The sequence below is a fragment of the Adiantum capillus-veneris genome, chromosome 2 (genome assembly GCF_014529385.1).
Source record: "Adiantum capillus-veneris isolate H3 chromosome 2, ASM1452938v2, whole genome shotgun sequence".
In the NCBI taxonomy this organism is placed as follows: domain Eukaryota; kingdom Viridiplantae; phylum Streptophyta; class Polypodiopsida; order Polypodiales; family Pteridaceae; genus Adiantum; species Adiantum capillus-veneris.
In genome coordinates, this window is record NC_140932.1 from 156317498 (window position 1) to 156344395 (window position 26898).

General features: G+C 40.9%; 1 protein-coding gene across 1 annotated transcript in view; it reads left to right on the forward strand.

Moving 5' to 3' along the window:
* Positions 1 to 17349: 17349 nt before the first annotated feature.
* The window catches only part of EMB2410 (embryo defective 2410), a 67018-nt gene continuing 57469 nt past the window's right edge, over positions 17350 to 26898 (forward strand). The window contains exons 1-10 of the mRNA XM_086491921.1: positions 17350 to 19721; positions 21988 to 22186; positions 22276 to 22335; positions 22430 to 22534; positions 23515 to 23655; positions 23743 to 23805; positions 24006 to 24236; positions 24317 to 24400; positions 25429 to 25586; positions 25671 to 26202. Of these exons, the coding sequence (XP_086348047.1) occupies positions 17698 to 19721; positions 21988 to 22186; positions 22276 to 22335; positions 22430 to 22534; positions 23515 to 23655; positions 23743 to 23805; positions 24006 to 24236; positions 24317 to 24400; positions 25429 to 25586; positions 25671 to 26202 (3597 nt within the window). The 5' untranslated portion in view covers positions 17350 to 17697. The remainder of the gene's footprint in view (positions 19722 to 21987; positions 22187 to 22275; positions 22336 to 22429; positions 22535 to 23514; positions 23656 to 23742; positions 23806 to 24005; positions 24237 to 24316; positions 24401 to 25428; positions 25587 to 25670; positions 26203 to 26898) is intronic.

A 26898-nucleotide genomic window follows, 5' to 3' on the forward strand; every position in this document is an offset into this window, starting at 1 on the left:
TGGTTTCCTTGCTACCTTAAACCTGCTAAACACATTGCACAATAATCTAGTGCAAGGGCACATTTTCCTTGCATGCAATGTCTCTCTCTCTCTCATTGCAAAACATAATTTCTTGCAGCCAACCGCTTGGTGTAGCCATACAAGCCATGGGGTCCATCTCCAACATAGTTCACCAAGGAAGTTATATCCTTGAAAGGTGGAGTGAAGTTTGTGACAAGATGCTTGGGATACATTTTTCCGTCCAACCAAAGGTCCACATTTTTCATGCCCTGTGATTTGAAATTCTCCTTCAAAGCTTTTGAAATGGTGTTTAGCTTCAACATAATGTTTGATCGCCTTGAAGGTTACAAGAAGAAAAATGTTGTTCTTAGATTGCACACTAAATTTTCTAGGATCATCTGGTCCAATGCTTTCTTTCATGAGTGTGATTGTGACTCGTTCAACCTTCGCCTCCTTTACAAGCTCGCACTCATCTAGCTTGATGACAAACTTAAGGGCATAGTTGCACTCTTCGGGAGTAACTTCAAACAACTGCTCAATGTATGTTTGTAATGTGATCAAATCATAAAAAATATTCTTATACTTGTCATATACCGTTTCCTCCCCTTTTGGTGATTGGTATGTCGAATCAATGTGGAAAGGACTACCCAGAGTTTGAAGCACCTCTTTGTTAACTTCCCATCTTGTTTTCTAGAATAGAGAAAATGTTTGGAAGTAGGGTGTGCTTGATGTAAATACTTTTAACCTGTGTCTGCACAGACCTAAGTACCAAGAGTTAGGATACTAAACCATTTTTTAGTAAAATGAAAACTGCAAATGACACCACACACTTGTAAATTGCAGCGTATTCCTTATTGAATTTTCCAGCTTCATCCAAGATTGATTGAACATCCTGTGCATGGAGTTGGTTCTCCTTTAAAAGACTTCCAAGCTGCTTAGCAATGATCTTACCAAAGTGTTTGTCATCCGCGAGGCCAAAAACTTTTTTGTGATTCAATATGAGGCCGTAAGGTGACACGGAGGTTGTTGTTTTGCGCTCCACTTCCTTGTCGGGGTGAAGCAAATGTCTGGGCATGTATATCAAACAAAAGAGATATTTTTGAGAGGAATATAAACCTAGCAAGGATAGATGCATAGGTGACTTACTTGATGGCTTGCACTCGTTTCTTGATTCCTCTTGAACCAACCTTCAAGTGCTCGATGTCCCGCAGTCTTCTTTCTCTTTGGCAAAGATCCAACGTTGTTTTTTCTCTCTAAGTTGTTGAGTAATCTCCTTCATTGTTTCCTTGCTGCCTTCAACCTGTTGAACACATTGCACGACAATCTGGTGTAAGCGCACATTTTCCTTACATGCAATGTCTCTCTCATTGCAAAACATTACTTTTTACTTTCAATTGCTTGTTGTAGCCATACAAGCCATGGGCTCCATCTCCCACCAAGGAAGTTGTATCCTTGAAAGGTGGAGTGGAGTTTGTTACAAGATACTTGGGATACATTCTACCGTCCAGCCAAAGGTCCACATTTTTCATGCTCTGTGATTTGAAATTCTCCTTCGAAGCTTTTGAAATCGTGTTTTTTTTTCTTGCGGGGCTCATACTCTCGTGAGAGCTCTGTGTGCATATGATATGCATCTCTCTAATTCTTTGTAGAAGTTCTTCATGGAGAAGCTATAAGAATGAACTGAGGCATGACTGATTGAAAATGTCTCTACAGAAGAAGGTGAGGGCAATGGAGGGAAGAAATTCAATGTTTGCGTGCAAGAGCATGCACGGGGAATGGAGGGAGGAGGAAGAGCTGAGAAAGCAAAGTTTAGTTTTCAAAAGTGCAAAAGATTGAGATATTCATCATTGAATTCTTAGAGACTGTAGATAGGTAAGTGTTATTGTGACTAGTTTAGATTTTGAGTTTTCAATTAAACGTTCCTTGTAATGAAAAAGATATTTGAATTTTTGAAAATTTTGTATGAAAAAACAGAAAATGAATTTTCCATTATCTCTCTCTAAGCTGACATGGCATTTCTTACAAGGCCCAAATTTGAGTCCAAACTTTTCCTAATGATATGCACACATAGCAAGTGAGTTGAATAGAAGGGATTATCTAGCCCCATTTTTTATAAATTTTTAAAAGACAAAAAGGGTATCAATCAAAGGGGACATAAACAAATTGAACTAGAAAAGGATTTGGTATATTTATGAAAAATCAATAAATACAAGGTTTTTTAATTAGGCCTATGATGTGGAGGGGTTACTTATGGTGAACCCCTCAATTGCCCAGGCAAGCTAACAAAGAAACCTAGGCTATTGAACTATTGCTTTCATGGAAAAAATCTATATGGTTCAACCTTGCAAGTCACAACAATCTCTTGCTTGCTTCTTGCAAATAAAACAAATTCAATTGTAATTCTCTTTGAGGCTTTCCAATCAACGAGCAAAGAAAACCGAGTGAAGCCAATTTTTGAGCCAATTTCCAAGGTATATTGAAGAAAATAATCATGGCATGTTGGATTTGACCAGCACATCAACACAAAAGGGTCATAAATCTAAAATTAACACAAAGCAGCAGAAGCTTCAAAATCTCAAATCTCCTTACATGTTGAGGCCTTGAAAAAATCCCAATTCAACGAAGTACATATAAAGCAGTTAATTATGGATGCGTCAAATACTATTTTGTTAGTGAGCATGTCTAATCTCCACTGTAAAATCACACATAGCCAAAGTTAGAAGCCCTCGAATGCAAGGATCATAAACATGGGCTGACATAGTCGGCCATCCTTCCACTCAATGTACACGATCAAAATGCACCCACATATCTTGCATGTTTCCTCCACGATGCATACAGTTAACCAAGTGCACCCCACTTCTAGGGCCCATCGTAGAGATTTTGAAAACATGAGGCTCTTGTTCAACACCCATTGACCAGGAAAAATAACGCTATGCAAGTAGGGATATCAACTCTTACGCTCGATGTTGCACTCGATGCTTGTTAGATAATGGAGTAGCGATATCAAGAAATCCAAAAAAACTCTTCTTTTCCCAAGGGAGTGTTTGGAGAAGAGCAAAGATCCATAAGCTTATCCATCACTATATCTTCAGATGTTGACCTCTCCAATTGCTTAGCTGTTGTCAAAGGTTGAAGAGTTTCCCGTTCAATCAAAGCATCAAAAGATTACCTTGTCATTAATTCTACTTTTACCCACATCTACAGGATGTTTGTGATAACCTAGATGAATTGTACACTAGTGACAATGTTTTTCTCTAATAGGATGCAGTAATATATGAATGCAGCACATGCACTGATGCATTCTAGCATTTGATGACAATGGACACGAACCAATTTTCCAAACTATAGACCAATCAATCCTTCTTGAGGGGCTCATGCCAATTGACCCCTTCATTGAGTTTCATTGGGAAGCTTTGTCCTCAGGATATTGCTACAATCTACATTAATGTATCACAAGTGGTTGCACCTACTGAAGCATGCCACACATGTAAATAATTCACTACTACAAGTCACAATTTCTATCCAAGAATGCCCATCAAATCGTTGTTCCATACCATTCATACTTGAGTTATCCAATTGTAATGGCATCTCAAAAGCAATGCTCCCCCATCTCTCAATGCTTCTCTCCCATTTCGCTTCGTGAAAAGCCCCGTCCACAACTAGAAGGTTTGCTAGAAAAATAAAGCCCGGCCCAACTGAATGGACGTATTCACATACATGAGCCTCTAGGTAGCTGGCCATGCAATGGAATTTGGTCCTAGCGAGATTGAGCTCAAGTCCATGCCATCAAAAAGCATGACCCCTCCGTTGAGGCTGTACTATAGGGGTGACCACATGCACGACACATTGGTAGAGATCATAAACTTATTCTATGCATCTTGTTGGGTATCCACAACCTCCCTTGCATTGTTGGAATCTGGGCCAGATCATGGGTGTTGACCGCTGGGTCAACAACACAACATAACTCAAGTTTTGTACCAAAGTCTTATCTTTTGCGAGTTATGAAATACTGCGGATTATGGCTATAAACGTCATTTGTAATGAGTAGTTATTCTAGTTTCAGAAGCCGGGGTGCAATGGCACTTCCAGATTGTAAATACAAAGCTATTTGACCCTTTCAACCCCATTTTTGGTTAAACCTAAGGTAGCCTTAGTATATAAGGTACCTAGGTCATTTTGTAAAGAGACTTTTATCATAATCAAGTTTTAGCGCTACCGTCTACTGTGTGTGAGAGAAAAAGAGAGTGAGCGTGAGCTTCATCCTCTCGCTACGCCCGGCTCGCTCAACGCATTGGAGATCCGACTGCACCATTGCTGTAGGCTCGAGGAGAGCTACACGACAACACCAAGCATTCCACGCGAGACGAAGCGCACACGCCGACGCATCTACGAGCTATTTGTGGTCGTAAGTGTATCAAACGATGTTTGTTTTCTGCGTGCTAGTAGTCTATAGAATCGTGGAGACATAAGCTACGCATAGGTACTCATAAATTTCAGTTTCGGGCACTTTCAAAATTCTGCTCTGTCATCCTACGCGTTTTCCGCAGATGGGTTTTGAGTGAGGGTTTTGAGTGTAGAAGCTTAGGGACAGGTGTATCCTAGTGAGGGGATGGTGTTCCTTAAGTTTTGTACGAATCTGGCATGATTAGGTGAGTTACCTTCCGTATGTGTGTATGTGGCTAGGTGGTGTAGTTGAGAGCAGTGAGGTTCTTGATTGTGGTTTAGTTGACCTTCCAGAGTGTTGTATGTGTAAGATGGTCTCAGCCTGACAAGCTAAAAAGATTTCCTCCGTGTGCCTATCGTGTCATCTGTGTCCTCGATTGACATTATGTTGATCTAGGTAGTGTTTGCATGCACTTCATGGGTGTGTGAGTAGCTCCCCGTCCAACATTGGCGCCGTTGTCGGCAACCATTTAGTTCAATTTTGAAAAAAACATCGTTTGAGGCCTCAAAATTCATCCGCAAGTTAGGGGTGTCTAAAAGCGACAATTCGCGAGAATTGTGACGAAACGGTTGCGGTTTTGGACATAGTTTCGACTTTTCCCTAACCAAAGCACTTGAACACAGTGGACTAAGTCTACTTGAACCAAGCAAAAGCTCTTGAGCCCACAAATCATGTCTACCCTAGATTCCGCAGCTTACACAAGCTTGGAGATCCCGACGATAGAGGAATATCCTCCCACAATGGATCTTCCAAACTTGCAATTGATAAAGACCCATCTTGTTGAGAGAGTTTGGATGATTGGTCATGAGAGTGAAGGACTATATAGATACATTGACGACAATGAGGTCAATCTTTATAGGTGCTCAGTTCCATACCTAGAAGAGATAACGGATTACAAGCTCTTATATGTCTACACATACGGAGTCGACTGTCAATGGAGATCTATAGTTGTCGACAAGTATGGACGAGAATTCAAGACTGGTGATGAACGAGGAGTGTTTCTACCACCAATACAGGAATTTGAGACTGGATCTCAAATGAATCTAGACGTGCAATCGTATTGGGGCGAGAAAGGATCTGTACAATCTATGGATAGTCAACCCCATTCGTTAAGAACACTACCGTCCTACATGGGAGAGTATGAGACCAAGTCAGATGTAGTTGCAGTCCCATCAAAGAGACTGTCTCCCAACAAGGCCATCGATTCAAAGGGGCTAGTAGATATTCTATCTACCCCAGTCACCTGTACAATAATGTTAGCCGAGTTCCTCAGAATTAGACCAAACATGTGGGCTAATGTTGATAAACGTCTAGAGAAATTTGGTGTAAAAACCCCAATGACTCAAATCGAGGAGAGAATCAAAGAGCTTGAAATGCCTCAACTAAATACTAGGCCAGTGCCATTAAACAAGGTAGGCGAGTAATACGAGGGAGAAGATGGAAACGCCACCCTTCCTGTGGAATTCAATGGTGTAAAAACCATGGCAATCCTTGACAGTGGAGCTGGTGTGGCCATTGCAACCAAAGAGGTTTGGAAAAAATGGAGACAACCTGCCTTGATATCCACACGAATGACCCTGCAGCTTGCAGACGGACACAAGGAAAAGCCCCTAGGACTGCTAGAAAAAGTACTTGTTACTTCTTGTGGCATTGAATATGAACACACTTTTGCTGTTGTCGACTTTGGCAAGAAGAACAACTATGAAATCATTCTGGGAAGACCATTCATGCGACAATTGAAAATGGTCCAAGATTGGGGTTATGACCATATATACCTGAGACATATGGAAACCATAACAAAGATAAACTTGAGGGACCATAGCTATAGGGATGTGACGAGAACACCGGTTGAGGAGTTTGATTCCGCCACAGTAGCAGGATCAGAACCTCCAGCTTGGTTAGGTAAGCCTAAAGAACTGTGGATGTGTGGAGCTTCACAATGTGGTAGCTTGAAACGTGAGGAATGTATCCTAGAGCGGGTTATAGAGGATATGGACTATATCCCAGAACCATTTCCTGAAGAAGAGTTAAAGCCTTTTGGATGGGAACACATCTTGGCTACTCTAGACGTGTGCGCCGTGGAGGATGCTCCCACAACAAATTTTTGTGATGAAAATGGCTATGATGTCATTCCTTATTTTGCAATGAGTGTAATCCAGGAAAATGAAGAGAACAAGACATCAACAAGCTCTCGAAATAAGGAGGAAACAAAGAAATGTGGAGAATCAAAAGATGAAGAAGACGACGAGTTCTATGACTCTGTAGAACACTTCGAGCTTCCAGAAGATCAACGACCCTGGAATCAATGTCATCGCTACACGAATAAAGTGCATCAAAAGTGGATTCCAAAGTCCTCGGTGAAGACACAGCCACCACAAGCATCCTCATACATGGCTCCTAATAAGGAGGCAAAGACTGAGCTGGGAGGAAGACGACCAGAGCAACAAGCTAACAATGCTCTAATCAATGGGCTAGAAAAGTCCTCCAAGAAACTACCACCCACGAGAAAACAAACAGTAACTTTCCACTACCAGCCAAAAAATCAAGGGAAAGTACAAGAAGTCAACCTTGCTGCACATAGTAGCGATAGTGATGAATCTTTCGACATCCCCTATCATCAACTCAGGCCATCACTATCACCAACCCCTTCAACAACAACCATGACAGGTCAAAAGAGCAGGACAACAAGTCAAAGCCAAAAAGCTCGACAAATCTGGATACCAAAAAGCCAGATCGGACAAAAACAGATATGGATCAAGAAGACAAAGATCTCTAATGAAAAATCACAAGATCCAACACCAAAACAAAAGCAAGGAAAGCGTGCACGAACGGGTAAGAATATCACAAAATTGCAAGCTTTCACAACTCAGGTTTGGGCTCCAAAAAAGTTGATTCAAGCACAAAAAAGTCAAAAATTCATTTGGATTACAAAACAACCACAGTATCAACTTTCAAAGCCTGAATCCCGTCACCAACCAAGCGTACAAGGGCCGAAGCAAAGACCACTGTCAACTCACACAACAAAAAGGTGGATCCCAAAGAAGTCTCTTCAAACACAAACAAAACACGGGCAAGTATGGGTTCCCAAACGAGCGTCAGCAACAAAATAGCCAATAATCGCAAAGAAATGGGTCCCAAAGAAGAACAACAAAACTGCTGTCAGTGCATCGCCGCTTGAATTCTTACAATTCTTCCTACGATTACAGTACAGTTAGAAGAGATCAAGTCACTTCAATCAAGCAACGATACAGGAGCTTCAAAGACCATTACATTGCTTAGAATAGGAAGTCTCGCCAACAAATGCCAATAAGCAAATTGCTTATACCCACAGCTTGCACAACATAAATCTTTTCCATGCATTGGCTGTGTATGCATAATAGGGCTACATTACAAGGCCTGCATAGGTACAACTTTTAATTGCCCAAGCACAACACATACCCTTTGCGATACCCTGTCGTAAAGGATGACTCCAAATAGGAAGGGGGGAGGCATTCTGAATGCGGACTTAACATTATGACTATTAGAGGGCAATGTTTTGTGAGATGCATTGAATTATTGCGTTTTATTGTGATAATTTTTTGATGAAATTTAGAGTATATGCTCTCATAGTAGTGTCGCGGAGGAGTATGGGGACAAAATCCATATATGAGCCCCTAGGGACATGTGTATAGTGTACATAGCATTTAGATTTCTATTTGAATGATTTTTCTTTTGTTGAGTTGTTTTAAGATTTTTTTTGTTTATTATTAAGAAAAAAATAAAAAAATCCATAATCCACATGAAGAAAAGACTGACGAGAGGCCTGAGCACTACAAAGAAATGAAGGTACAGGAAAACGATGAAACTTCACGAAGTATGTCTCAGCAGCCACTACAACAATCGAAGAACTTGTCACAAAGCAGTGTCAACATGCAACCGACAAGTCATACAAGTCAGAGTCGAGTAGCTACGCCACAAAATGAGTGAGGTGTTAGTCCCAAAGCTTCAAGTAATATTCTCTGTGGTCTAAGCGTCTTAGCTATTCTAGGTACTGCTCAAGCTGGAAGAGTTGAGCATATTTACGTTGTGTCGCTCATGCTGGTATAGGTGAGCAAAAGAGTCGAAGTCTAAGTACTTAAGTCTAGTGAAGTGAAGGAGAAGGTCCAAAAGACACTCACGTACTAAGCACATTGAGATACGAGTGGAGAAACTTCTACATCGAAAACCCTTCTTGGAAAGGTGGAAGCTATTGAGACATCTTTTGATGTCACATGTGCTACGTTTATTCCTCGAAACACCCATCATCTCCTTCTTTCACATTGCATGCTTTTATTGACAAATTTCTCATATGCATATAGAGTGTCCCATAATTGGCACTTGCATCAGGCACTCTTTCCGTGTTTCACCCAAGCACTCACCTTTCATGAACATGTACTTCAAGTTCAACTGCTCAACTCCAATAAGAGCGTATACCAAAGGCATTTTTTTCCCACCGGGTTTTTTCCCTTTGGTCATCCAGGTTTTAGACCCTAATCTAAAGACACCTATCACCACCCTCTTGTACATATTCCTTCTACATCAACAATAAGGAAATGCTACTCAAATTAATTGACAAATGAATTGGAGCACCAATTTCAGATCATAGCATACTTCTCCTCAATGGCGAGTCGAAGAATGGCCTACAATTACAAAGCTGCAGACAACACTAACAACATGATTGCACAGGAACAAAGAAGTCCCCAATGAAGAAGAGCACACATAAAAGTAATCAGAGGATCTCAAAAGATGAATGGTTATGTTGATAGATGTCCGCTCTAATGGATCATAGTTCTTGTTGTGGTTCGACAAAGATACAAGCAGTGCAACAGATGAAGCCAAAACAACAGCAAAGTGTTGACCGCTCGGTCAACAACACAACATAACTCCTTACAAAGTTGTCATTGGCTCCAAGATCAGAAAGCCAATCACTCAATTCTACAGATTGTAGAAGTTGTTTCTGAGAATCACAAATACTCTGAATTGACAGATTTGCTGGAGCAAGTGATGGATGGAGCTTTCTCTATCCATGATGATAAGAGTCAAGTTAAACGACATTGGGTTCTTTTGAATTTAGATCTGGCAATAGATCTATAATGACAGAAACAGATGCTGCAGCTCGGAGAGTGGATGTGAAAGACATAAAGTTCGTCATCAATTATGATTTTCCTGAATCATGTGAAGACTATGTACATCGGATTGGACGAACAAGACAAGCTATTGCAAAGGCTATAGTCTAGACTTTCTTTCCAACAACAAAACGACAGCAAAGACCACATCGCCATCAACAATCACGTCATGTCTGACGACATGAACGCGGAAGGGGGGAATGTTGACCGCTGGGTCAACAACACAACATAACTCAAGTTTTGTACCAAAGTCTTATCTTTTGCGAGTTATGAAATACTGCGGATTATGGCTATAAACGTCATTTGTAATGAGTAGTTATTCTAGTTTCAGAAGCCGGGGTGCAATGGCACTTCCAGATTGTAAATACAAAGCTATCTGACCCTTTCAACCCCATTTTTGGTTAAACCTAAGGTAGCCTTAGTATATAAGGTACCTAGGTCATTTTGTAAAGAGACTTTTATCATAATCAAGTTTTAGCGCTGCCGTCTACTGTGTGTGAGAGAAAAAGAGAGTGAGCGTGAGCTTCATCCTCTCGCTACGCCCGGCTCGCTCAACGCATTGGAGATCCGACTGCACCATTGCTGTAGGCTCGAGGAGAGCTACGCGACAACGCCAAGCATTCCACGCGAGACGAAGCGCACACGCCGACACATCTACGAGCTATTTGTGGCCGTAAGTGTATCAAACGATGTTTGTTTTCTGCGTGCTAGTAGTCTATAGAATCGTGGCGACATAAGCTACGCATAGGTACTCATAAATTTCAGTTTCGGGCACTTTCAAAATTCTGCTCTGTCATCCTACGCGTTTTTCGCAGATGGGTTTTGAGTGTAGAAGCTTAGGGACAGGTGTATCCTAGTGAGGGGATGGTGTTCCTTAAGTTTCGTACGAATCTTGCATGATTAGGTGAGTTACCTTCCGTATGTGTGTATGTGGCTAGGTGGTGTAGTTGAGAGCAGTGAGGTTCTTGATTGTGGTTTAGTTGACCTTCCATAGTGTTGTATGTGTAGGATGGTCTCAGCCTGACAAGCTAAAGAGATTTCCTCCGTGTGCCTATCGTGTCATCCGTGTCCTCGATTGACATTATGTTGATCTAGGTAGTGTTTGCATGCACTTCATGGGTGTGTGAGTAGCTCCCCGTCCAACAATGGGGCATAAGTCATCATTGGGTTTGAATAATATCATGTTGTTGGTGGCAACCACTTTCATCCTCCAATCCAGCATAATGCCGATCGTGTCGAGGGTCGAATATCTCTCTTAGTTCTTCTTCTTTGCATCTTGTTGGGCATGCCGCGTCCACAATCTCCCTCGCATCTTCTTGAGTGTGGGCCAAAGCTGGAGCGTGCAAACTCCTCCGGGTGTGGGCCAGAGCTCCTAGAGCTGGAGCGTGCAAACACGGGGCACACGTCATCAATGGGTTGTGAATTCCCTGGGGCGTCCACTAGGAAATATATACGATAGCACATGCGAACAAAATAAGGGATTTATAATTAGGTATATTTATAGTAAAATGTATTTACATAAAGGGTCTTTTAATTGAGAAAGTGAAAATTTTCATGCATAAGGTAGTGTTTTTGCAAAAATACATACATAAGGGTACATATAATACTTGAAAATATACAGGTAAGCAATTATTTAAATACCTTTTGTTCGCATGTGCTATGTGAAATTTTTACATAGTGGACTCCTCGGAGTGAATTCTTGAGATTGAACAAGCTGATCTTTTTTGGGATGTTGTCGCTTGACATCTTACCAGAGATTATAGTATGTGTGGGATGCGTGCAGGCCAACCAAGCCATGGAGACAGAAGAGAGTAAGAGCATGTCTACTCTTTCATTGTATAGTTAATTATATACAGCTCTGCTCGGCAGTCCCTTCTCTCTTCTGCGAAGCTCTCTTGACAATCCCACTGTGTTGTCGACCCCCAGCCAAGTATATTAGGTGTGCAGAATACAAGGCTGCTCTCCAACATTTCGCCGTCGCTTTCCAAGCTTTTGAAACCTATTGAAACCTTTCCTCACCGGTACGGACCACTTCGAGCAGGTTTCATATGGGTCCTCAGTCTAGATAACATGGTACCAAAAGCACATGCTCCCAAAAGCTTCACACAAAATCAACTCGAGTTTAATGTTGCTTTTGACCTTTCCATGGAGGGGCCGAAATGGCACAGGAGAGAGAGAGAGAGAGAGAGAAATAAATTAAATTTTTTTTGGCTTCAGCAACTTTCGTGAAACTAGTCCGCGTCAGCGCGAACTGGTTGCAACATAGAGCGTCGCTGGACAGATCCGAGCACGGTGCTACTCTATATTTTTTGTCTTTTTGCATAAATTGGCAAATTGTTAAAACTTTATCACATTTTATTTTTAAAAACGGCTCCAGGGCATGTTGGAGAAGCCAAACAGCTACCAGAAAGGGTCGCGTACCCTTTTTGTGGCTATCCGGCTTCTCCAACATGCTCGGGAGACTTTTTTATTTATGTAATTGTGATGAATACGATTTTGAAAAAATGTTCTCATCAGTGGAATCAGGATAGATCCTCTCTCTCTCTCTCTCTCTCTCTCTCTCTCTCTCTCTCTCTCTCAAATCCTTGGGGGGGTGGGGGGCGGACTAGCTTCAAGCCTTGTGCCGAGAGCCCTAGACAGCTCTTTTGGCAAGACCATGCAACTCTCTTAGTCTAGATGCAATGACCTCCACATATTACCTCACGGCCTACATGAGACAAAGATTGAGGGTCATGTGGTATTACTGAACGATGAGCACATTGAGGGTCGACCTGAATAGGGGAAGGCCAAACATTGAGGGTGTCGAAGGACTTGACGACAGAACATAGTTGTGACCAGAGAGAGAACAATACCAGGAAATTTTCCATTTAACCTTCTGTGCAGGCACAAAGGAGCCGCAACCTTCAGTAGAAATCAATATTAAATTGAAGGACTTGGTGACATAATTAGATCCTTTTATCCTCGAGTGTAGGAGGGGATATGAGCGCTTGTGGATGATGCCTAGAAACAAACAAGAAAGACACATGCAGTAAGGCACAGGGGCTAGAAGAAGAAGAAAGAAGGGGTCTGGGGGGGGCATATTCGTTACAAATGATTTGTTGAGCTAGTCTGATAGATAGTACAAGCCACATGATGTGCCAGACTCATATCGAGCACGTATGATGGAGTGGCATGGAGAGGTATTGCGCAAAGGATTTGTACCCTTGTGACTTGTTTTCTTAAGTTCTTGTGTTGTCCCAACTTCCAAGGGGTTGTGTCTTGAGTTTGGAAGTGGAAAAACTCCCATTTTGTCGGGATGTTTGGCCACTGGCTGTGTCTGCTTCTCTGTATTCCAATGATGCACTTGTTTCTACTTATGTGCAGCCCTTGCCTCATCCCAGGAAGTGAGACAGAGTGGTAGGATGAGCAAGACAGACCTATGAGCAGAAACCCTTTTGATAATTGTTACTTATTATGCGCCGATTTGTGTGTGAGACTCTTTTAATTTGTATTTGTGGTGTGCAATATATTTTGAATTATTTCTTTGTCATACTCTACGATATCTCTTTTCCCTTATCACTTTTGAAAATATTTGTAGTTCACAAATAACTTTATTGAGGGACTCGCTCATTTTTATCGTCGCTCAAAAAAACTCGCTCCCCATATTGTAAGACTCTTCTCTTTCATAGGGATTGGTGATCATGTAAATAATATTCCAATCTAAATTTTTCTTTTGGTTGCATTGCAATATCAAAGGTTCAACTAAAGAGTATACATCCTTCATGATGTTCAAATTACAAAAGAAGACTTTCTAGTATCATAAGTGAGTACCTCTCCATGTACAAATTCCTTCATAAACTTACTTCCAACACTAGAGACTCAAGCTTGGTTGGTCATGCTAGGATTTTTTCCCAACTAACAAAAAGTAAGGTGTATCTTCCCATGATTATTTCTAAGAGAATAACACCACCTCCCACCACACACTTGTCTCATGATTGTGTGTGTGGTATCAGTAGTTTCTAGACTATAACATGCATAAATGGGAGTAATAATAACTACTCACAAACAAATAGTCCTATGAAGTACACACTAAATTTTGTTTTTGTCTATGTTTAAAAGGAGAGGAATACTGCAAAAGAGGAATAACGTGAAATAGAGAGGGGTATTTTGCAACCCTTGCACACTTATCTTGAACCCCTGTAAAAATGAAACTCTTTGATTCCTTAGCTCTTTGAAGCTTGCATTGACAATATAGTCCTTGTAAATCCTACTAATATAAGTTTAAACATGACGTCATTCTTTGTTGCACAAAATCACTTAACATAGCATTTTTCAAAATTTTAAGATCACACAACCACTTATTTGATTACTTCTAAAATAGTAATATGAATTCTTGGTACTAGATGATTGTTTAACAATACAAAAAATGCACCTTGCATGCTAAAACACCCAAGTGTAAGGACTAGATGGTTCTTATCATGTTTGAATTTTGCATTAATTAGCAAGTGCAAGGATTTGAACCCATTTTTTAGATTCATAATCAACGACCTTCAGGATCTTACCTACTACATGGGAATCATTTTTTGTATGATTGCAAACTAAATCAAAGAAGCCAGGCTTTGGAATATTCATCAACAATAACCTTTGCATCTACAAAAGGTTGAGAGCCATAAACATCTAGACATAGGGTTTCTGGACGTTGTTGCACTACAATTGTTCTTGACAAATCATCACTAATATATATAAAATAAAGACTCATTCATACATGATCTTAGTCATACATCGGTAGACCAAAATCTCAATAATCGACATTTGGATTGAACTTAAAACTGCTTCATGAGGCATCTGGTAAATAGAGTCAGATAATCTATTACTTTGATAAGTGGCATACAACTTCTTTATGTTATATTTATCTGGGTTATGCTTGTTGACTTGTCAAAGAATGATGTTTGACTTGGTTATGACCAAATAAAATAGAGACATATCTAAGAGTTGGATACTCCTTCATATGACTTCAAACTTCAAAACAATGCACAAGCTCACATATGCTTACAAGCTAGCAAGGAATGCACTCATGTTGTCGAGGACAACTTGTATTTCACCCATGAATAAATATCTTAGGTTGAGTCGTGCCCGAGTGAGCTAACCAAAAAACTTATAGGCTATCACTCAATTACTTCCGTTGGAAGGCTTATCGATAGCACACTAAAAATTCGCAATGATTGAATGAAGAGTGACATAGTATCCTTGGCAAAGTTTACCTTAGTGGTTCACATGCACTACCAAAGGGAGGGATTTGAATTGTAAGATGCCTTCCTCTTTAACGTGTATGTTTTTGGTGGAAAATAAAGGGATTTCATGTAGGTGCCCTCCTCTCTAGATTGTATTATCTCTCTAGGACCTCTATCTCTCTCAGGTTTTGGCTATGGGCTCATTCGGTAATTGCATGCTTTGTCTTCCTCCTTGCCTCTAGGCTTGCCTACCTCACCTATGGCATCAACCTCTTTGTGCTTGCATAATCATGCAAACTATCCATGTCATTGTCCTTGCTTCCTCTTGCATCATCATGCCCACTAGCCATGTCATTGTCCTTGCTTCCTCTTGCTTGCTATCCACAACCTCCGTTCATGTTGGTCTCCTACTACTTTGGTATTATTTAGCATCTCATGTTGCTTCAACTTCATCGTCATCTATGTCTTGTTTGCAACGCCGTTATAGTACAAGTGCTTCAATGGTTCTTGATCAAAGTAATTACCATTAAATAAATCTGGTCAGGGGTTTGAGTAGAGGGGGCGGAGTATCATGAAGCAAGTCACACGAGAGGGAAAGAACCAGAGGTGTAGAGGTCAACAAAACAGAGAGGAGCCATCATTTGCAAGGAAAGGGATAGAAGTTGTTGGGGTTTGATTCAAATAGCCACGTCAATGCCTTTTTTCAAATCAAACCTTTCACGACTGGGTGAATATCACATTGTTATGACTAGGGAACTTAAGGAACATAAACAAGCAAGCTTGAATGAGGAAATTGCACAAAAAAGATCACCTAAGACAGTTCTTTTGCTTCAGAGCAGCCAAATGGAAAGATTAACTTGCAACATCCTCGTCAAGAAAGTTTCCATGGAGTACTCTCAACTAAAATGAAAATAAAAGAGCAAAATGCTACAACAATGGCAAAAGTCTTGCTCAACCATGCTGCTCTCACTTGTCTTAAGAAGTTCACACAGTTAATCTTCACACGGTGTGATTAACATATCAACTATAGCACACATGCCACGGGTCATACAAATGAACCAATTTGTCCCACAAGCCTACAAAAACAAAACGTCATGCCTATATTTCTTGAGTATATTGATGAATTTTGAAGATAAGTCCTCTACATACAAAAATGCTTGGAATTATTGACATTTCTGTCTTAGTATGAAGAACTACAAATCCAATAGCACGTGGCATATTCAACCAACACTCCTTGCTAGATAACCCTATGTTCATATGGACAAAATGGGCTGGCACCAAAGGATCTTGAGAATGAAGCCACAACTTGAAAGATTGCAGATGTGCTAGGGCTCAACTTGTAGCACAAACCATTAACTTAAACAAACTAGAAAACATTTAAGCAACCGTACAAGTTTTGTCCACCGTATATTTTGAGCTGATAGTGGAACATATAATCCCCATATAATGAGAACCCATCATGAGAGTTCACCTTTCGTGATTATGAAGAATATGAACCATTTATTTAGAACAAGGCTATCGTGCCTCAAATCTTGCTTGCCGTAGTGTCTATTGCAACATGCCTCAGAGCTCGCTTGCTGCTGTAGACTTTATAAGACCGATTGTAAATCCCACCTTTGACTCAAAAATTGGTTTTGCTAAAAAATTATCACTCAGACCACAAAAATACTCCATTACCACATGTAGTGATATCACTTAGAGTAAGAGAACCTAATCCCCTACTTGTGATCTTTATTTTGGCCTTTTCAAAAGCATGCTAGAGGATAATCCCCTTTCTTGAACTCTTGTGTCCTCAATTTTTTGACTTGCAAGTGCGTTTTCCAACATATATCCCCTATACTGCTTGAAGTCTAGTCTCAGCGAGATTTTCGAGCTTACCAAGTTGGCTTGTCAAAGCATGTCGATCTCACTCGTACATCATTGCTACTTGTATGTTGGAATTATAAACTCAATTAAGAGAACTATGTTAAGGCCACAAGTACTCACTCGAATATTGTTATTCCTACACTTGTTTTAAATGATGTCCTATCCACCCACACCACGCTAGGTAGCATTTGCTCCCAAGTCCTTTGGCTCCTCTGAATTGTTTTCATTGAAGCAAAGCATAGAGTCTTGTTAGTGCTCTCGGCTTGTATTTTTGCTTGTGGCCGGGTGATATGGTGTTGATTTCCCATGACCAAGCATGAGCTACAAATTCTTTTGATTCTTATGAAAATTCCCTCAACCTAAGACACTTCAAGTTAGAGGGTTACCTTGGCTCCACATGTCATCTATACCGTGACTGTGCTCTTTGTAGCATGTTAATCACTCACCTCACCTGTTGAGATCGAACATAGAGTACTTTTGGGATGGTAAGGTTTATCCTCATGTCTAGGTGTCATCTTAGAGGAGTTGATTCACACCTCATAATGGGGGAGTGGTGAAGGAGTTTGCCAAGCATACACAAATCCACATTTTGCTAGAAACGACGCTGTAATTCTACCAACACTGGGAGAAAGTGAGGGGGTATGCTATATTTCTGCAGAATCTACTTTTTTCTTGCGTGCGGACTCAGCTCAATACTCTCTGAAGATATGTCCTACCCCGAGGGGCAACCTAAATGCCTCCCTTCCCCACATGCACTCTCAGCTACGCCTAACCATCGTCTTTGTCACGTATGAGTCCATCCGACTCCAGCCCAGCATAGCCTACTTGCCTGACATGGCATCACGTGAGGCGAGAGCCTGTTAGCCAGATGAAAGTTTGACAACATTTAAAATTGAAGACCAGATGCATGAAAGAGAAATTCAGTGGTGGCTATGTTCTGCGCTGGTCTGTGACTTCGACTTCTACCGAGGCAGCGATGCGCTCTCCTCCCTTATGTTCTTCACACACAGGACGAGATTGATGCTTCCCAAGGATGCATGCCGCGAGGGGGAGCTTGGTGGGCCATGTGGTGGCCGACCCTCGCCAGGCCCTCCCCACCTCCATCGCGGCTTCTGCTCCCCCCTTCTTATCCTCATCCCTTGTCAGTAGAAATTCTCTCCTTTGCAGAAATGCACCCTTCTTGGGTGCAACCTTTACGAATCACAGGAAGAAGAAAAGGAGGAAAAAGAAAGAAACCCAGTACTCAACCCCTTTCCTGGACAATGACTACATGCTCTCGCCTTGTTGCTACTCTGGTCCACATCCTAGTGAAGATGGCACTGTTCCTCCCACCCAGCAGTTCACAAGCAGATGGCTGCCTACACAACCGAATTCATCAAACTCGCAGTCTACGTTAAATTTCAGGAACGATCTGCTTTTGCATCCTGCCCATCTGAGTAGAATAGTGGGCTGCTGGTGCCGAAGCAAGATGCGCAATGGTGGTCGGGCCGTGTTTGGTGCTACGCACAATTTTCTATATGAGAACAGCGTACTTCTTCTTAGGGGAGCAGCCTTTGTTGGGAGTGTCGTTCTCCTGGGAGTTCTCTCTTTGTACGCACAAGCCAAAGCTCAAACTCACATTCAAAAATATGTTCTTCCGCCCGTTGCGAACATTGTAAGTACCTATCTTGGGAGGAAAGTCGAACTTGGAAAGGTGCACAGTGTCTCTCCCCTAGGTCTTACCTTGGAGTCATGCTCTTTGGGCCCTCATGAAAAAGAATTTTCTTGTGGAGAGCTGCCACTTGTTGAGATTCGCATGCGCCCTTTTACCAGCATTCAAAGGCGGCAAATTGTACTTGATGCGGTTCTTCTGCAGCCCAACTTACTGGTTTGCCAGAAAAAGGATTGGTCTTGGCTGGGAATACCCACCCCAACCGAGAAGTCTTTTCATCGCAAAAACGATGAGGAAGGCCTGGATGGTCGTACTAAAGCTAGACGGTTGTTCAGAGAACAAATGGGTTTAAGATTGGCAAAAGAACGGGATGCTGCTGCACGGAAAGCAGCTGAAACTGGTTATGTTCTTTGTAGTGATGTGCATTTTGAAGAGTTTCTAGCAAAAGCTAGACCACATGATGAGACTGGGAATGGAGTTGAAAAGTTTTCACCTGATTTGAATATGGGCGAGGGCGTTCATCAAGGGATAGGGGAAAGCTGGCCTCATGCGGTTCACAATGGGGATATTGTATATGAAAGCTTTCAAGAAGAGATCACATCTAATAATAGAAAGGTTCTAAGCAAATCCCTAACAGACTGCAAATCCTGGGTAGACAAGCACTTGGTCAGTCCTGTGCCATTGTTCAAGCATTGGAGTTCAAAGAGCACAACAAGGAAAGCAGAGGGTCAGCAAAGAAACCTTGAAGCTAGTGCTGCTGCAGCAAGGGCTTATTTTGAACAATTAGGTCATACACAAGGCATTGGATTAAACGGTGGCGCCAAAAAGCAGCCTATGCCAGAGCAACAAAAACCAGCTAGAACTGCTGGAGCACTGTCAAACAATAGTGAAGACATGGAATTTCAATCAGCTCTAAACCTTGATGATCAAGGTGCATTGAATGATATGTTGAAAAGTGAGAGCTCTAACGAAAAAGTAACGGCAGATTTATCCTCTGTCAATGCAGTTCAGACAGATGCAAACACACGTGAGCTGGATTTGAAATTCTGGGACACAAAAGTTCCTATGCACAAGCCTAGAGAATTTTTTTTTACTGAAAAATCAACTGGGACTGCAGGAGAGCTGGCAAACATGAGTTTTCCTGAATCTACTCAACTTAGGACAATGCTACAGGAAGAATCATGGTGGAAAAGACTTTTCAGGGGCAAAAACGCAAGGATTGTCATTGAAAAGCCAAAATTTGAATTTAAAGGTGGAGCAAAAGGTTTTGCTGACAGCCTTGTTGCACAAGCTAAAAGCAATCTTAATGCAGCTCCGTTGCAAAAGTGGTTACCGGTCAACCTTGATACTGTCTACGTGAGAGAAGGAACACTCATGCTTCTTGCATATGGGGATGCTGAGCCCAGGTAATCTTTTAATTATAAAGTTGTATTGTAGTTTGATAAGGCAACCCAGCTTTAGGTAACAGTTTTCTGAACCAGTGGAAATGTTAGCTCATCTTTTGGCAAAAGGAGTAAGTGTTTGAAACGTGGGCCAGAATCATTTAGTGTCCTCGAGAAATTTCAGATAAAAAAGTGGGCTTTGTTTTGTTAATTGAAAATTAATCTATTCTAATCAACACAATTGTCACGTACAACGCTTTCTCAAATATGCTTCTAGATGCTTGATTTGCATCCTATAGTGAGGCTGGCCTGCTCTTTGTTAAAATTTTCTACATGGACACTTTTTGAAATTTGAAGATGCATAGTGATTTGAAAGTTGAGTATATGTTTGGTTTATACTTCTCTTAGTTCGGGTATGAACATGCCAGTGGCTACAAGAAAAGGAGCTGGGTGCTAAGTCCAAGCAATGTGGTAGCTCTGATGTCATGGTGGCCTTCACTATTGTTGGCTATAGTAATGGGAATGGCTAATAGTGTCACTCAGCATATGTGTGCCAATCCAGGGATTGTTGAGTCAAAGAGAATACGAGACTTTTATAAAGCATCTCACTTTGGATAAAAGTAATGAAAACCATTTTCTGCATAGGAGGCAGCTATATTTACGATTATTTACATGGTAGCTCTGAGGTTGTCTCCTCATGGCTGCCTCCACTGTGGTCGTGCGGGACAAGGTAGTGCTGCTCAGTTTATTTATGCCAAGTTTAAACTTAAGGTCAAAGATCATGAAGGCACTCATCTTTTGTTGCTTAAGTAACCATTAATGCTGACTGAATACATGCAGAAGATGTGCTTGTGTACGTACAACTTTTGTGTTGTAAATATTCTCGAAACTTTTTATTTCCTTCCTTGTACTTGTGCGCTCAGATTTTTCTGATTTGATGAAAAATGATCCATGCTTCCTTAGAACAACAATAAAGCATTCATTTATTGGTCATTGTTTGTTAATGGGTACATATATTTATGAGACGAATCCATTGTTAGAGCTGATTTACTCATGGAGATTATAGCATGGTTATAGGGAGCGCTAGGGTTTCTTATATACTCACTTGCAAAGTTTGCCCTACCTAGTTCCCAACAAAAGTCACTTAAAAATAATAAGTGAAAAATGGCTAAAATGGAGAAAAAGGTCTGTGCACTGTAAAAATGCTCCTAATGGGTTCTGATGGTAATCTGATGATCATGCTGTGTGCAACCAAAGGATATGCATCTACTCTTAAGTGCCTGGACATGCATGATCTGCGAACAGACTCACAAAAGTGCCAGAACACTTCCTAAGCTAACTGAACCCATGTCATGAAGTAGCTTGTCCACGTAACATAGGGTTAGATGTGCACGTGACATCCAAGCAGTATTTCTTTCCAATCAAATGGCTTAGCATGACTATTCTACACGCAGATTGAAGATAAGCAATCATCTGAGAGTTAGCATGGCATATAAGAAAACGATGGATGAATGTCTCTTATCTCTGCATGACATCTGGAGCATTTTCTTGAACTTCCTTAAATTTAAAGTCCTCTTTGAGATCGAGCCAAGCTTCCTAGAATCTGACAATGAGAGTGGATCCTACTCATTTGAAATTGATAGTAGATACCACAGTACCTCTATTTGATCATCCTTTCCATTATTTGGCTTGTAATGCCTCAGCTTCATTCATGCCTCTTGCACTTTGGACTTCTTTTTTTTGTCAATGCTTGCTGAAGCCTGAGGATCTCTTTTCTTCAATTGCTCAGGTGCATACTTCTCACCTTTATTGTGCTTTATTCCTGGGATGGAAATCAAAGGTCTTTGTAACATCTGTGGCTGCTCTAGAACTTCTCGACTGTTTGTAAGTGTGCCAGGGTTTGCGAGAACAAAATTGTTATGTAATTGAGCACGCTGTTGGGCTTGTAAATAGTTCTCTGGTGTCAAATGTAATTGTATCTGAAGTAAGCATTTGATTTGAATATTTGACACAAGGTAAGAAGACAACTTTTCCTGGAGCTATCCATTCTTAACACGTGCGCTGATGGCTAATTTTATAAAAAACTGCCAGTGTTATTTCAATGTACTCTAAAGGGGCTAAATGTACATGCGTGGATGTGATGACTGAAAATGTGAGGATCTTTGGAGAATTCTTTGGATTTACAATGGCTTGTTTCGAAGATTCTAGCTGTTTTCATTATTGTTAGTGAAGTTAAACCTAGTCTTCAGTTCAATATTTTTTGGTGCATTAAGGTGTTCTTCTGACTCAGAGTAATGGAGAATATAAATGGACGTGTGAAGCTTGGGAGCAGATATGAGCAGGTAGATGTCCATGTTATTGGGAAGCTACAGCAGTGGCGGACTCCTAAAGCAGAGAGTAGTGGTGGCAGACTTCTTGTCAAAGTGGTTGCTGACATTAGGCAACAAAAATGGCATGTAAAATTGAGAGGAAAAAATTTGTTTGCTCCGGTATGTTTGAACAACTGAACTGATTGGTATGATCTTTGTCTGAATGAAGTTCTTAGTTTCATGGCAACCTTGTTTGTGTCCCGTGGCAGCTTTTGGAGAGGCTGTTGGAAATTCCCCTAGATTGGTTGGATGGCAGAGCTTCTGGTGAGGTATATGTTTTGAAACATGGCGGACAATGTTTTATGCTACTGTTACTTTTCTACGAAGTAAGAGTTTAGGAGCTGTTATAGTATCTTTTCACAGTTGAGCATATGGGCGTCCAAAGGAGACTCATTTCCCAACTTAGCAGGACGGCTAGCAGTTTCCAAGTTAGGTTTCAAGATCTGGGAGGCTCCCTCAGCATTTAAGGTTTCGATCAACTCTTTCTCTGGTTTGTTACAATCCATGTCACGCATTGCACTCTTAATTGTTATCAAATCAACTCATTCAATTGTACAAGGAAGGAACTGACAAGTTTGTGCTAGAAAACAAATATTAGAAGCTTAGAACCTGAATAGCCATTTGATTTTATTGCTAGGGCAGTACAGTAGAATTCAAGGAGTGGGGGGAGAAAAACCTGTTTTGATATGTCGGACACCTGCTTTGCCTATCCAGTTTTTCCTTTGAGAGAACCGATGAGAAAAATTTTAGCGTGATAAGGTAGACATTATGGCGTAGACTATGAAGCATTTTTTGTTCATATTTTTGTCTATCTATCTGTGCAAATTTTGGTTCTCTGTTTCAAGCTCAAGGGGTTATGGCTCTAGCACCGTTTTCGTTTCCTTCTTGATGTGTAAGGGTTGTAATTCTGCAAATACAGGATTAATTCACCCAAGCAGTTGTAAATTTGTGGAGGTGTTGCAAAATCTGTCTTATTTTTTTCCCTGTAAGAGTTGCTAATTTTTTGTGTCTCAGTGTTGCCCATGCTCTCCTTTTGAAAATGAGGCAAACGTTTCAAATCCTCATGAGCCGCCTTTTTCCACTCTCTTTACTCGGTCCATCACCTGAATCTTGCTATGCTCCTCGGCATTTATTAACTTGATTGGACTCTCCTTAAAAGTATGAAACTTGAACTGTCTGCCTATGCTCCTGATCATTTGTTACTAATTATAGATCCATCTTGACTCGAAATATGGAATTAATGAAGTGAACATTGTTGTGACCCTTCAAGATTTTTCTTCAGTTATGCATGTATAATTCTCTCTTTTACCTTGGATCTGACAATAGTGTGTTTGCTAGCATATAACAAGGTATGTTTTGTAAATAAATGAACTCTTCAAGCTTCAATTGATCACTGGATCCTGCATTTTTATGTGACTTATTGTACCTCTTGTTTCTGGCTTATACAGGATGTTAGTGGCACTCTATTTATACAAGGACAACGGTTATTCTTGCACAATACGCACGGATTTTTTGGTGTGGTTCCGTTACATGTATCTGGGGACATGGACCTGAATCCTGATGGTGGGGAGTATCGCCTTGTTTGTCAGGTGCCCAAGAGGCGGTTGTTTTTGACAGGCTTTGTTGCTTAAACAGTCACTCTATTATTAACACGCTCCATTTTGCATTATTTGAAGGTTCCAAATGTGGAGATCAATGCTTTAATGAAGACCCTTAAAGCCCGACCGCCACTCTTTTCAGTAAGTCCTCGCAATCTAAAGTAGACTGTTGAATTTTAGTTTTCATTGTTTTGATGCCTTGAATTTTCTCGGTCGGTGTTTCACTTTGTAATTTGCAAACCACCATTAGTTTTGTTCCTTTCCTGTTTGATCCCAAGTTGACTTTCTTTTTCCTTTTTGAAGTTCGCTTGCTGCCCTTTTGATTTGTTGGAGTTTTACAGTTGGCAGGTGCAATCAAAGCAGCTGTTTATTGTCGGGGCCCTTTAGAGGTACCAGTATTTGCTGGAAGTGCTGAAATTTCGAAGAAAAACATGACAGTTGCTCTGAATGGACCTACTACTGCTGCATCAGAAGCTGTGAAACAGCATGAAAGTAGAGGGGCTGTGGCAGCATTTGACAGAATACCTTTTTCTTATGCATCAGCAAACTTCACTTTTGATACTGATAACTGTGTAGGTGGTATACTAAGGACAAACAGTATGTAGATCTATATTGAAAGGTTCTTACGTATCTTTCTTTTACTTGAAACCAGATGGCGGATGTTTACGGGATTCGAGCAACGCTTGTGGATGGCGGAGAACTACGGGGAGCAGGCAACTTATGGATATGTCCTGAGGTTAGGGCCATTGCTGTTTTTCTTTACTGGAGAAAAGGAATTTGTCAGCTTTAATCATTGGCTTCTCTGAAATCAATAGTCATGCCTGTTTTGTAGGGCAGCCGAAAATGAATCTTTCAATGGTGTACGCAACTATAATCTCTGTAAAACCTTTTGGGCATGGAGATAGTTGAAAGTGAGTGGGCTTGGTTCTTTCTAGGTGATTGAAAGCCATATGAATAGGCATTGTTTTAGTAGTCATCAGCTCCAAAGATAGTTGTGGTCACTGTGGATTACCTTAGTTCCATCCCCAAACATTCCAAGAGGCTTTGGAAAACTGTGTTTGAAGGATACTTTATTTTGAGACTGTTGACTACTCCACACACATACACTACAAAAATCCCACAGATGTTGAGGTCTTTTTCTTGACCTTCAACAAGGAATTGGCTTGAATGAGACTCCATGCTATCCTGTATGCTGTTCTCAGATATCCTTTCTGCTCATATCCAAACCATTGTTGAACTCTAAGGCATCCTATTTCACCAAAGGAGGGTCCTTGACCTGGACTCCTGACTGGGGTCCTGTGGTTCAAAGATGAGGTTTAGCTGTAAAAGTCTTTTTATCTGTGTATGGAGGCATGTGTATCCATTGTCAGATGGAAACATCTCAAGTAGCACCATAAGATCCTCAAATGCAGAAAACACGAAATGCATACTATCTAAACCTTCTAGAAATTGCAGCTAGGTAGGGGATGCTATCCGATGCGAAAATTTTGTGACTGTCTATCTTCAGAAAGAAGGCATGAACAGGTAGGTGTATGCTAAGGTAGCTGCTGCCTAATGCTCTCATAAGTCTTGTATCGACCATTAGCCAAGGATCTCTTTGTACAATGCTCTTATGCTCGTCTTGTCTTGTTTTTTTCTTGTCCTGTCTGCGCAGCTTGTATTTGAATATCTGAAACTTGATCATGAGCCTAATTATTTCATGGAATACCCTGCAAGCTGGTATTTTGAAGATTTTAAGCATGATATATGCGACTCTTGTGGCAGGGTGAGGTGGACACTACAGCTGTTAATATGGATCTTTCAGGGCTAGCATTATTTGATTCAGTCGTGCAAAACTACTTGCCTGCAAGTTTCAAAGTATCCCCTATAAAGCTGAATTATATTCACGGTGAAGCGAAAATTCAAGGCTCTTTACTGCAACCGTAAGTGTTTTAGGATGTTTCCTGTGAGTATGGAACATTAATCGACCTTGCTAGTCTTCATGTGGTTGTCGTGTCACATTTCAGGGTGTTTGATATAAAGTGGAATGCCCCTGAGGCCAAGGGCGCATTTAATGGTGTTCGAGGCGACATAAATATCTCACATGATGCCATTGCAATCAACTCCTCTGCTTATACGTTTGATCTGTCTGCGAAGATCCACACTGCATATCCGACTGCTACTTTTGAAAGGAGAGTCAAGTCCCTTGACCTTGGACCCTCTCCACCTGATATTGAAGGTTTGGATGTTGACCTTCGAATGCGGGGGTTTGACTGCTTGGGCTTGGTTTCTCCGAACTTATCTGGAATTGCAATACCCTCTGCAACGGAAGGAATACATACTAAGCTTACAGGCCGTGCTAAATTTCAAGGTCGAGTGGTAAAATTATCGGAAAATGTTGAAATCATGGAGTCAAGTAGGAATCAAAAAATAGAGGCAGCAAACCAGCAGGGATCAGGTGTTACAGGAGAAATATTACTGTCTGGCATGAAGCTCAACCAGTTCTTGGTAGCACCCCACCTGTCAGGTAGCATGGATATATTCCCCACAAAGTTCCGGGTTAGTTACAAACTCTCTCAGCTGTTTTGTTTAGATGTGGGGAAATTATTTTCTTGATGGATCGTTTTTGATGTAATAGAGGTGAAGGGCAGAGAGGGGTGGATTAGGACATGGATGGGGTTGCTATTGAAATATAAATTGATTCTATTTAGGCTTAGCTATCGGAAGCAGGCAAAGATCATTCATTAAACAGAAAAGAGATTATCAGAGGTACAGTTTTGAGAGAATATAAATTGAAATTGAGGCTTAGCTATCAGAAGAAGGCAAAGACCATTCATTAAACAGAAAAGAGATTATCAGAGGCCTGACTGTGCAGTTTTGAGGTTGTAGACACTAAAGATAGTTAGCTTGTTCATGTCATATTTCATGTGGGATAGAGTATTTGCCATTCGTAGACCTACAAGAGATGCTTGAGCCCTAGGGTGGGGCCCTTAGTGGATGTATATTTATATATATAGATATATATATATATAATATATATATATATATATATATATATATATATATAATATTATATATATATATATATGTGTGTGTGGTGTGTGTGTGTGTACACACACACACATTTCTTTTTTGTTGGTAAATCATGATTAATTTAAAGTGGGAAACCTCAAAATGAGGTAAACCCACATCCCCAAAAAAAAGTACAATAAGCGGAGCGTTGTGATGCTCCAAAAGCTAGAAACAATCAAAGAA